Source organism: Cavia porcellus, unplaced genomic scaffold (assembly GCF_034190915.1).
Source record: "Cavia porcellus strain 051 isolate PalLab524CR breed Dunkin Hartley unplaced genomic scaffold, mCavPor4.1 scaffold_19, whole genome shotgun sequence".
Lineage (NCBI taxonomy): Eukaryota > Metazoa > Chordata > Mammalia > Rodentia > Caviidae > Cavia > Cavia porcellus.
The window spans coordinates 46,636,257-46,648,829 of NW_026947502.1; the positions used below are offsets into that span (position 1 = coordinate 46,636,257).

The 12,573-nt window shown below is 48.0% G+C and overlaps 1 protein-coding gene across 2 annotated transcripts in view; it reads left to right on the top strand.

Annotated features, from left to right (window-relative positions):
• The window catches only part of Col22a1 (collagen type XXII alpha 1 chain), a 264,966-nt gene that overhangs the window by 163,545 nt on the left and 88,848 nt on the right, over positions 1-12,573 (top strand). For both annotated transcript variants that reach the window (XM_013156221.3, XM_023566502.2), the window contains exons 32-37: positions 1,020-1,052; positions 4,033-4,086; positions 4,357-4,401; positions 5,113-5,166; positions 5,985-6,038; positions 7,493-7,546. In XM_013156221.3, the coding sequence (XP_013011675.1) occupies positions 1,020-1,052; positions 4,033-4,086; positions 4,357-4,401; positions 5,113-5,166; positions 5,985-6,038; positions 7,493-7,546 (294 nt within the window). The remainder of the gene's footprint in view (positions 1-1,019; positions 1,053-4,032; positions 4,087-4,356; positions 4,402-5,112; positions 5,167-5,984; positions 6,039-7,492; positions 7,547-12,573) is intronic.

The following is a 12,573-nucleotide window of genomic DNA, read 5'->3' on the forward strand; positions in this document are numbered from 1 at the left end:
TGGATTTGCAGATCTCTGTGTACTCAATCATGAGGAGCTCAGGCAGCCCCCCTGTGAATATCAGCTTCTGAGCCCACCTTCCCCAGCTGCTTGGGCTTCAGGGGGACTCACTGACCTGTCTCCCACTTGTCTTAACCACTAGGCAGTGGGGCAGTGGGAATCATCCTCCTCTCCTAGTTATTGTGAGGAATTGTGCATTAGCATACTATAAATACCTATAGATCAAGTACACTGTATACTTTCTGCAAATATTAGCTATTTCTATATATTTATAATTGTGTGAAAAAACATAGAAAAGGACCTAAAAATGCTCTAGCCTAAAAATAATATTTTTGTTTTCTGGAGAAGAGACTGTGGCTGGAGACATGGATGGGAAGGTATAGACAGCCAGTCTTACTTCCTTTCTCTTTGAATTCACTACATTTTAGAACCAGCCTTCATGGCATCCTTATTTCCATTTATTTTTATCCTTCGGACCATTGAGAGTCAAGCATTGACTCATATCTGAAGTAGTTGGTAACTGCATAAGGGAGAGGAACTCCAATCATAATGGCCAAGATAAACGGTAAATGAGATTCAAGACCAGAGCAAGGTACAGGAAGAGAGAATGACAAGGCCACCTAGTTGATCTAATTTGTATTTGAGCAGAGAGGATGAACTTTGAGAATAACATTTAAAGAAGAGTGGGCTGTAGATACTAAAGGGAAAATAATATCATCCAGATCCAAGGAAAGACATTTGCAAAAGAGTGGAGGCTGGAGAAAGCAGGAAACCTAGGAAGATGTCCAAGGTCATACGGGGGTTGGAGCTCAGGTCCTGTGACCCCTGGGCTCCCTGATGACACTACTGTGTGTTCTTGCCTTAATAAATGTTCAAGGACCTAAAAGAGAGCTACAATCCTAGTTGTTAAAGCTACTGATCCTTTGAGGACACTTTTGGGATGTGTTCTATCCCTTGGCTCAAAGGCAACAGGTTTTCAACTGAAGTGTCAGGTTTCATTTCTGTGGTTTCCCTTTCAGACTTCCCTGTTCACACCACACCCAAGAATTCCTGTAAGTAGCGGTGCTGCCCTGGTACAGCTGGTGCCCTCAATCTGGGGGTGATGCGCAGTGTGGGTGGGGAGATGGGCTGGGGTGGTTCTGATTCTCAGTGCTTCCTATCAGTCAGCCAGGCAGCTGTGATTCTAGGTGGAAACCACTTTCTGCTAGAGAAGACTTTCCAGGGGATCACACAGTAGTCAAGGGCAAAGGCCACACTTCGCTTTGGGTAAATTTAATTCTATAGTACACATAGCTGCCACTGGTTTTAAGAGCATAATGATCCGAGACTGCAGAGTGTGCAAGACTCAGAAGGAGCTGGGCATGGTGGTGCATGCCCATAATCCCAGCAGCCTGGGATGCTGAGGCAGGAGGATAGCAAATTTGAGCCTAACTTGGACAACTTGGTGAGTTCATTTCAAGATGAAACAAAAAAGGACTGGGAATATAGCTCAAAATGAAAACCCTGGGTTCAGTCCTCAGCAGCACCACATGCACACACAAGCACACACACACAGAGCTTGAGGAGAGAGAGATGGTCTGTAGGAGCCGGCAGTGAAGGAAAGAAGACCTTGAAACATTGCTATGCAGCTATGGAATGGAAGGGCTCCATTCCATAGTCACAGCTCCCTCGCATCCTTGTGCAAGATGGAGGAGGCCCATGGGGGGTGACTTGTGGGAACTGTTAGAGAGTGTGGGGATCCCTTAGGTCTGGAAATGCCACACTGAAGAGAGAAACCAGTCCTTAGCTAAAGGAACAGGTGACCACAGGCACGGGGACACTACAGAGGAAAAGGCACACAGGGTTTTAAGATGGAAGTCAGGAGGTGATTCACAAGTGGCATCTCAGGAAGGGTTTGGGGCAGCCACTCCTCACCCTGCAGTGGACCTTTCATGATGTCCCTGACAGTGCCTGGCATCTGCTGGGAGGTTTCCTAATCACAGAAATGGGTGTTGGCCTGCTCACATCACATAGAGGCAGAGAGAAACCAGCAAGGCTCCCACATTCAGAAACTATTGACAGTGCACCCACTGCTTCTGAGCAGCGAGATGCTGTCTTGACACCCAGGTACTGGGACAGGACTGTCTTGAGTATCTTTCCTGAGAATTCTCAGAGTTCCCACAGCTCCCACTTGTGTTCCTGCAACCCTCTCTTCTTCTACTGTGTGACCTGAAACTGTCCCCAGAGCCCTTTTGTGTCTGTGGAGTGCACTGTTCATGGCTGAAGGATCAGGTGGAGTTTCACAGATCTGCACCGCAGGAAATACTTTGGGGTGGGAGCATGCTGGAAATCAGGGCATTGTTGTCCGTAGTGCATGAGCTTGACATGTCTTTCTGGGCTAGATGACCATGGAGATTCTAGAAGGAATGAGCTGGCATCTGTTGAAGCCCCCTCTGTGCCTCGCTCTGAGAAACACTTGGCAAAAGCAATCTCACCTAATCTAGGAAGTTACAGCTCTGCAAAGGGGTCTATGTAGAGTCTGCCCAGAAGGTGCTGTTAACAGAGGGAAAACACAGGTCTGAGGTCATGCAGGTGCCAGTGGGAGGGTTCAAGAGAGGCTTGGGAGGAGAGGCAGGCCCGAGCTGCTGTGATGAGGGCCCCAACATTTCACAGGGCCTGGCAGAGAAATCAGTGGGAAACCATCACCGTGAGAGGTTGGTTACTTTACCAAGCCTTAGGCCCAGCCCACCCAAGGCTCTCTAGACATCGAAGTCCACCTATGGGTGTACTCAGGGTCTTCTTCCCCAGACCTACAGTTCTCCAAAGCTTTGCTTGCCAACTCCTACCTATGCAGAATTTTGTTCTCCATTAAAGCACATGCCCATCACCCCATTTCCTCCTTGGGTCTGGCTGCAGAAGAAGTGCCCAAAGTGCCTGAATGGGTTATAGAAATTTTGGACAATACCACATCTTCTCCTTGGAGGAGGGCTACTGCATTCAGCCTTTCTGGATGTTATGCTCTGGTTATTAGCTGCCTTCTTGCAGAGTTCCACAGACAGACCCAGTCTCTACCCATGGCAGCTCTTCAGCCTACCCTAGAACTGCCTCCTCTGTGAGACAGAGACAGCCTAAGTGTCCTGAAGATAGGAAAGCTGAAGTCCGTGTGGGTTCCTAAGTCGCCTGAGGTTATATTGCCTGCAAAGCAGAGCCAAGACCTCAAGCAGCCTGCATTTGCCTAAAGTTCAGGCTACTTTCAGCATTGCCACCTGCCCTCACTGCTCTTTTGCAAGATGCCTGGCCCTGCAACTTTCCAAAGACAAGTACTCGAACCCCTGCAGCGTACCCTTCATGCAGCCTCAGGCTATAGGATGGTGATCTCCTGTCCTCCATGCTTCCTAGGAGGTGTGTTGGGAATCCCAGGTGTGGTAGCCTCAGGGAGCCTCAGGGAGTGGAAAGATCAGTCTCTGATTTCTCAGTGGCTGATTCCAGACATTGCCTTTCCAGCCTGTCCAATTTCCCCTTCAGCCAAAATTAGGTACACTGTTCTTACCATCCAGAGTCTACTGTTCTATTACCAGTCTGTTCCCAAAGGTCTGATTCCCTTTAGCAAAGCACCCTCTCCCCATCTCCATCAAGAAAGGGGGTGTGAGAGACACCTGTTCCTCTCAGCATTTACTCCATCTTTATTCACTGATGAACTGGAGGAACATGTGAAAAACCGTACAAATGTAAACCTACAACCTAAGCAAGTGCCATGGAGGACACACTCTAGTTTCTGAGAGCCACCAACAGAAGACCTTGATGGTTAGAAGTTCCCTTTCCTTGAAGAAGGGATTTATGCCCTTAGATCTGAAACATAAATCAAACAGGTCAGTCTCTCAGGGGAGTGGGAGAAAGATCATCATCCCTCAGTCAGCAGGAACAGCCTTTGGTGTTATCCCACCAGGTGTGTCCCCAGGTCTGGAGGTGGCTGAGAGCCAGGCACATGTGCCATAGAAGGGGGAAGTTCACCTTCGATTCAGCATGACTGTACCTTGTGCTTCTATCCAACAGGGCGAACGAGGACCTAAAGGAGAAAAGGGTGACCCAGGAGTGCCTGGGGAACCGGTGAGTGCCAGTCCCCGAGGCTGCTCCAGTGAGCCTCACAGAGTACCAGGCCCCTGGGGAGACAAGATCTTCAGGGACTGGCCACCTTCAGTCCTCTCTCACAGAGTCCAGTACTCAACCCCAGGTCCCTGGTGAACTCAGTGTGATCCCTTTCTAGTTCCTTGGGACTCTGGTGATATCCCCTCAGGGTACCTCAGATTGTACCCATTGTGTGTAGTCTTCCAAGAATCAGGGTGCTGAACTTTTTACTGACAGGTGGTTTCATTGCAGGGCCGTCCTGGAGAACTAGGTCCTCGGGGACCCACTGGACCTCCGGTAAGATGGCTCTCTACCTGTGGCTTCATTACACATCCTATCCATTCCTAACCCATAACATCTGGCACTTTGAAAATGCTTGCAGGGGGCTCTGTGACAAGATGCAGGGCCCAGAACTTCCCAGAGCCTTAGGCTCCATCATCCAGTGTATTCTGGAAAGCAGCCACCCTGGTGGCCTTGCTTCTGGCTGTCCCTACCTTGCCACTAATCACCAGCCACATTCCCATAGTTGCTGCCTGAGATACAGTGTGGTCTGGAGTATGGTACTCCCCAGAAGGCAGAGTGGCTCTGGGTTCCCAAAGTGTTTTTCAGATGCATAAAATCTGCTTCCTTCCCCAGCTTTACCTGGCTGCTCTGGTTTAAGTGGTGGCCTGGTCACATCAGCATTTGGATATTATTATTTTTCCTGGTTTTGACATCTTCCCTAGGTCCCTCCTGGACAGGAGTTCTGGCCCTCTGGGGCTCAGCACTGCTGGAGGGCGGGGTATGGGAGGGACTTGCCTGTCAGAAATCCCCATGGCTCCTGGCTGGCTGCAGATACAGTCAAATCATGATGCCACTCTCCTGCTGTGGGCCGGAAAATGCTTTTCTGCCCTTTTCAGTCCATTCTGGTGCCTTCAGCATGGGTCAACTGTATCCCATGAAACAGGGTTTTTAGAGCATTTCCTGGGTCTCTGACTGCTTGTGTCTCCCCTTTTGTTTCTTACACAGGGAACCAAGGGACAAGATGGTGCACGTGGGGCTCCCGGAGCAGCAGGAAACCCTGTAAGCCCTCTGTGCTGCCTGCCTTGTTTGGACCTCTCTTCTTTTCTTCACATTTCTCTCTCTCTCTGCTCCCCCTTCTCTGTTTCTCTCTCTCCCTCTCTCTTTCTGTCTCTCTCTCTCTGCCCCCTCTCATACACTTACACGGATGCACACACAAACACACACATAATTACCCCCATGCTCACCACCTCGTGTCCTTACCCTGTGAATATTCCTTAACATCTTCAGCGTGATGCAGATAAAAGCAGATATGCTATGGTCTGAACAGACCTATGACCTCCATAAAGCTACAGCTGGTCTGAAGCCCTGGTCAGTGCTGTCTGCACATCTTCCAAGTCTTTCCTGGTCCATGTGGGCAGCCCCTCCCAACCACAGTGTTTTTTTCCCCAGGGCTTGTCCAAGCCCCTCAGCCTTCCTTCCAGGCACCACAGCCTGTTCTTTGCAGCTCAGCTGTGAATGATTCCTTCTCTTGCCAGTGTTTCTCTCCCCCGTGCTTAACATTAAGGCCAAATCTCCCCTATTATGTTCATATATGTTTGGAGACATCCTCTATGCCCTTCCAACTGTGTGACTGGGCTTAAGAAAGAGCTAGAACCCTTCTCCTGTCTCCCCACTCAATGGCTAAGGCCTACTTACTTGCAGCCACCTGGGGAAGATGTCACCACACTCAAAAGGTGGAGGCTCCTGAGATTCCTAGAGGATGTAGGTTGGAGCATTTACAACCAGTCACACAAAACACATTTGGAGAACGATCAGGACAAGTGTTTGGAGTTGATACATTGGGCTTAGCATTCTAAACTACTTCTGCCTGTAACTAGGGTACTCCTGGACCTGCAGGGCTTCCTGGTCCCAGTGGCCTCCCTGGAAGTGTGGTGAGTATTTGAGAGCACTGACTGTGGATCTGCCTTACTGTCCACTAAGTTAACTTAGTTATGTTCTTGGAACTCAGGCACAAGTCTCATTACTTCTGTTTGCTAGGTGGGAGTGCTGATGTCTAACAAAGTTTACACAGAAAGTTAGCAAACCCAAGTCTCTATGTAACCCTTCACCTCTCCAGGCAGTAAATGCAATTGCTGTTGTAGACAGGCTGCACTTTTTACAGATGTTGCAATCGATATCATAGTTTACCTTAGAAGAGACATACACAAATCTAATGAGGTCAGAGGTCCCTTGACTGGCTGTTAGGACACCAGGATTCCAAGCCAGCTCTCCCACCGGGTTGTGCAAAGCCTTTGCAAGGTACTCAGGGAGACCTCAGCAGTAGGTGGGGCTGCCCACCACTAAAATCTCACCTCACTGGTCTTGCTGAAAGCTGAGATTGCAGCTGTCTCTTGTGGGAGCCCTGCATGTCTGCTAATGGCCTAACTTTATGATTCACCATAAAAATTGATTTAGACTTTAAAGTTGTTCAATAAAACACACACCAACATCTAGTCAAGGGCTACAGAGAATTTATACTTCACGATCTGTTTAAGTCTGTCATGTACATTCATCAAACTCTGCAGGTGATAATCCTATTGCAGTAGAGGACAGACACTGGGCAGCCACATGTTCTGGGAATTCTTCCTGCTGCATTGCATGTGTTAATTCATTTCCTGTGAACCTAACACTCTTGTTGGCTGAACTTGTTATTGACTCGGTTTTACACAGGTGGAACCTGAAACACACAGAGACTGAGTCAGGTAGTGAGTGGCTGCAGTAGAAGCTACTGATACCTCACCCACACAGCCTCCCTTTCCACAGTGCATGCACAGCCATCCCTGCCTTCCTAGGCTTGAAGGTCTTCACCTGCCTAGTTACCTGACCAGTGGCCAGTAGCAGCACTGTAAGCAGTCCTGAGATCAGCGTGCACAAGCAGCTGCCCCTGTGCTGTTGGGTGGGCGGCCCTGTGGTGTGTGTTAGGTGGGCTCCCAGAGTGCACAGCAGGACGGGGCTCCAGTTGCACATGATGCATTTCTAGCTTTGTGTCCTCTTTCTCACCTCCCTCCGGCGGGATCCGGGGATAGCTTGTGGGTAAACTTGTAGGGACTCGGTCATCACTGCTGGAGCAGGCCTTTGGCATTGAACTTACATTCTTTGGGTTCTCTGTATCCTCCTTGGCATCTTCTATGTGAAGTTCTTCCCTCCAAGAGCTCACAGCCTAGGGTTAGCCACAATACTCTGCAGCCCACCCCTGCTCTGAAGGATGCACAGTTAGGCTCAGGGAGGAGTCAGGCCATGGAAATTTAACTCTGAAAGGGGAACAGGCGGGACAGAGCTGTCAGCCCCGCCAAGGGGACCAAGAGCCATACAGAGACTCACCTTGTGAATAATCTTCCTTTTTCAGGGCCCACCTGGTCTGAGAGGCCCCCCTGGGAAAGATGGCGAGCGTGGTGAGAAGGTAAGACCAGCACAGTCTCTAGCATAGAGAAGTTTACTCTCAGACTTCTATCACGGTTCTTTCAAGCAATCAAACAATCACTGTCAGTTGTTGGTCATGAAGGAAGAGCTTACATTGCTCAGGTCTGGTTTAGGACTCAGGACTCAGAAGAGATTTGCAGGTGGGAGAGAGAGAAGAAACTGGACCATCTTACCATCCCTTTAACCCTTCCAAACGGGCCTCTGAATCAGATGAGTGCCATTGTGGGGCTGGAGGCTCCGAGAGGTTAATTAATTCACCAGAGTTCTCATGGGTAGTTAGACTCACACGTCTGTCTGACTCCAAATCCTGCTTCCTCTCTATTCTGTGCCCAGCTAATCCACTGTGCATCTGTGATTGAAGGTAAACCTCACCAAGCTGTGACAAAGTTGTGTTCATTAGGAAGCAGAGAGAAATAATCTCAGTCACCAATTTAAAGTATCCCAAAGGCTGAGGAGAATTCACATGCCTTGCCCATTCCCCTCCTGAGCAGTTTAGGAAGTATCTCCTGTTTGTTGGTGACAGAGCTTAGGGAATAGAAAGTGCTCATCCTGAATGACTCATGTGAGATACATGGGCTTCAGAGCCAGGCGAAATGCCAGCTGTAATAAACAGCATGTGACAAAGACCAGCTGAGACCTCTGGGCTTGAGTAAAGTCAACGTGGCATGCAATTTATTGTGCCTGGGTACAGGCAGATGTAGGATAATAAGGCCATCTGAAGGGAGAAAGAAAAGCCAGCCTTTTCTTTGGGCTTGAAAGAAGGCATGGGTCATTAGGTAGGAAGATCTTAGTAAATATCAATGGCTAGAGTTCTCTGGGTGTTTTGTGCCTCAGTGGACAGATTCCTTGAGGCCTCTGCTGTGAATGCTTGATGTCTCCTGATGTCCCTGTGTACTGAAAGAGTAGTGTTCCATCTTGTCTCTTTTAAGACATCCTGTGCTTGCCATGGCCACTGGTGCTCAGCTAAGAACAATGCCTCTGCTAGAGAATAGGTTTAGTATTGGGAGAGTCATCTGAACTGAGCCTTACAGTTCTGTATTTGTGTTGTAAACAAAACGGAATAAGAAGAAGCAGGAAAAGGGAGATGGGCACTGTCTCATGACTGCTTCCTGTGTGCCACTGAACTAAGTGGGAATCTTAGTGGGAAGAAAAACCTGGGGAGCTGTTTTATGTTGAGGGGAAGAGAAGACCAACAACTGACAGTGATTGCTTGACTGCTTGAAAGAACGGTGACAGAAGTCTGCAAAGACAAAGCCTGAATAAGAGATGGGGGATTGTACAGACCAATGGTCCTGCTACAGGACGGAGCCATGAGCCCATCTGGAGGATTTGTGAAAGGGACTATACAGAAGGAGATCACTTATGTATTGCATGGTGAGAGATGGATGGGCCCAAGGAGAGCAAATCAAGGGCGAGGGCCTGACTGAAGTAGAGGCAAAGAGAGGCTGTGTGGAGGATTTCACAGGAATAGTAAAGAAGGCATTTTTCAAATCCAGGACTGAATAAGGGGTGGTAGATGTGGAGATAGACTATAAGAGGACATGGAGCTTGGGCGTCACAGGATGGATAGGAGCAACTATCTGTTTGATAGCATGGAGATCTTGTACTAATCTGTAAGTACCACCTACTTTTTGAATAGGGAGAACTGGAGTGTTGAAGAGTTGATAGGGTTGTAGGAGCAGGTGAGAGAGTCTGACTGGGGACAGGGTATTGGGGCTGGGAGGGATCGGGGTGACCTAGCTTTAGTGGGATGGTGAAAGGTGTTTGGTCACGGGCTAGGGAAGAGGAAGAGGTATTTCAGACCTTAGGATTTAGATCTGTGGACATTGGGGGATTCAGGTGAGACCAGAGATAGAGAGAAGAGTGAGCAAAAAAATCTGGATGAATGTCGGGAATGGTGAGAGTAGCAGATAATTTGGTAGAATATGTCACCCTCGGAGGGGAACAGGGCAGGTAGGAATGATCAGAAAAGAGGTGGAATAAAAATTGCTGACCTGACTCACACTAAGTTGGAGGAGTTTTGAAAGACCTGGAGACTTTGCTGTCAATACTTACAGTACAAGTTGAGGCCAAGGAGACTGGTCTCTGGAAAAAAGCAAGGTAGAGCAGGTTGTCCCGCTGTCTATCACAAAAGATAAGGGCTTACTCTCTATGTTAAAAGTTACCTGCAGCTCAGCATCCAAGTTGTCTAGGGGGCCTCTGGAGCTTCTGGATAGTGTCAGTCATTTATCACCAATCCAGGGAGATTCAGGAAAAAGCTGTCCAGAGCTGGCTTCAGGGGTATTTGCTGGCATTGAGTAGTTCTATTTCTAGTGAGGGACCCCACAGCAAGTGGGGCACAGCTTTGAAGGGATCTCAGGCTATGGGAATTCCTCAGCCCAATGACAGGCTGATAGCATTTAAAGCATGGTCCCAGGGGTACACCCTTGGGCCAGGGAGCCCTGGAGGCACCCTTAACGGTTGGCTGGGACTTTGATCCAGCATGCAGATGTGGGTTCCTTACAATGGAGGCAACCTCCTTGAATTTAGAAAGGTGCTTTGTGTAGGCAACTTCCATATTATTGAAAACTTTGAATGCTAAATTTATTAACTCCTGCTGTGATATTTGAGGGCCTGCTTCCAATTTCTATGAAGTTTTACCAATACCTGGAGCAGATTGGGTAATAAAATGCATCTTTAAAATCAGCTGGCCTTCATGGTCAGGCAGGACATAAACTGAGACAGATTTTCCTCTTTGGGTAAGTGTCCTTCAGCCTGTCATAATTGACTGCCCTGTGCCACCCTGCAGAGCTCTTCAACCAAGCAAGTGACCATAGAGTTATGGCTCCATTGCTCAGGGGACTGTCTGAGCTCCTCTAGCTGATTAGAGTGCCAGTTTGGGGTGGCTTGAGGGGCCGCTGTGGCTCCCTCCTGAAGGTAAGGTTCAAGGCACTTGCATTCATCTGCAGCAACCTGGGCAAAGGTCCAGATATATTCCTATTGCTTGGGTGAGAAGGATGTTTAGGTCGTCTTAGGTGAGGCTGAAAGGTGCCGAGTGGATATTTTGGGTGGGGTTGGTTAAAAAGGTACCCGGTACTGACTAATCTGAGACGAATTGGACAGGAAAAAGGGAATGTAAACCCACATAACACTTTCAGACCCTCATTCTCCCAAATTTGAAATTGAGGAGCAAAGATTTGAGGTAGGGGCACCAAACTGCAGTCTGAATAACGGGATGGAGTTGGATGAGACTGCATGTAAGGAGCTTTGATTCCAAGGGAAGCACCAGATAGATAGATGGCACAGGTTTCAAGTTGACCAGTCAGAAGCCCGATAGAAGCAATCTTCCTGGCAGTACTTTTTGAGACTAGCTCTGGAGTTTGAAGAAGCATGAAAAACAAGAGTGAGCCTCTCTCTGACTTTACAGGGAAAATAAGAGATAGTTGTGGGAAAAGAAAGGGGCTGAAAATGGGAGGCTTGCCCAGTCTGAAACACCAGCGAGATTTGGCATGGTAGAAGCAGCAGGAGCTGTAGAGGCTTGAGGGACTGATGTCACCACGTGGTCTCAGCCAAGGGGAGGGAGGCTCAGGAGAGTTGGAGATCCCTCCGGAGAGGGAACTTTTGCTGTGTTTCCTGGGTTTTGGTGTCACATGTGAAGAATGAAGTGAGGCAGAGACCGCTAAACAGGTTTTTGTGAAAGCAAAGAGACGTACAGTTTAATGCCTGGATACACACAGAAAGAGGGCGATAAGGCCGTCTATAGGGAACAAAGAGAAATGGGTCTTTTTATTGGGCTTGAAAGAAGACAAGAGAGATTAGGCAGAAAGATCGTAGGAAATTTCAGGGGTCCAAGTTTTCTGGATATTTTGTATCTTGATGGCCAAAGTCTTTAGGCATCCAGTGCAAATGCTTGAGTGTCTTCAGGTGTCCAGGTTTTTAGGAGGAGGATTCCATGCTCCATCCTGTCTCTTTGATGACATCTTGTGTTTGCTGAAGGCCCCAGTGCTGAGCTGGGAACTATAGCTCTGCTGGCCAACAGGTTGGTTCTTGGGAGAGACATGTTGGAACTGAGCCTTACAGCAGCTCCCATGTTCTAGTTATGCAGGTCTAAACTAGAGTGACAGAGTGGTTCTTGACCTCCTCACATGTCTGGTTGTCACATCTGGCTCTAGGAGATGAACAAGAATTCAGCTAAAAACCTCACAGTGTAAGGAAAGCTTCCCATCCCCCAAAAGTCATCCAACCTGGATGTCTGGTCTGTAGTGATAAGACTAAGAACACTTGAGCTGAATACAAGGTACCATCTTCTCCTCAGACTTGTACACCTGTAAAATGGCAATGCAGATGCATATGTTGGTCCCAAGTTGTGAAGGTCGGTTGGAGAATGGAGGAGTCAGGTTCAGGGTGCTTGATAGAAGACAAGTGGCCTGATGGCAGATCTGTCCTTTCCTACCCACAGGATCAGGTTGCACTTACAGTCTTGTACAGGTGGCCCAGTGTAGGTCATCTGCAGGGCACTCTACCAAGACAGAAGTGTCCGAACTCTTTGTGCAAATTTCTTCAAGCCCACTTGTCTGCTACCTTTTTGAGGATGGATTATTTGTCTTTTATATTTTTGTACCATTTAACAAGAGTAGGTGTAGATTTTGCATTTCAGCCAAACACTGTGTTAAAATATGTGATTCAGAGAAAGATGTATTATTGCAAGAAAAATGACCAACAAAACTTTGGAAAGTGACTTAAGATTTTGGAGTAATAACCTTTAGTGACTGACACAGGTGCTAACATTATTTGGAAAATGACGCTATCTTAAACTTCACAAGTAGGAGTGGTGCATTGAAACTAAATGAGAAAATCCTAGCCTCTCTGAGTTTTGTGTGTACCGTGTGAGAACATCTCCACATTATAAGAAAGGCATTGACAATCCAGAAGGGGTGACCAAGCTGTGAAGGGTTTTATGAGAGCTAGAGGGGCTTTCAAAAACCAGAAAATCAATCAGTGGGCTATTGGCTATTTGAACGCTAGGGG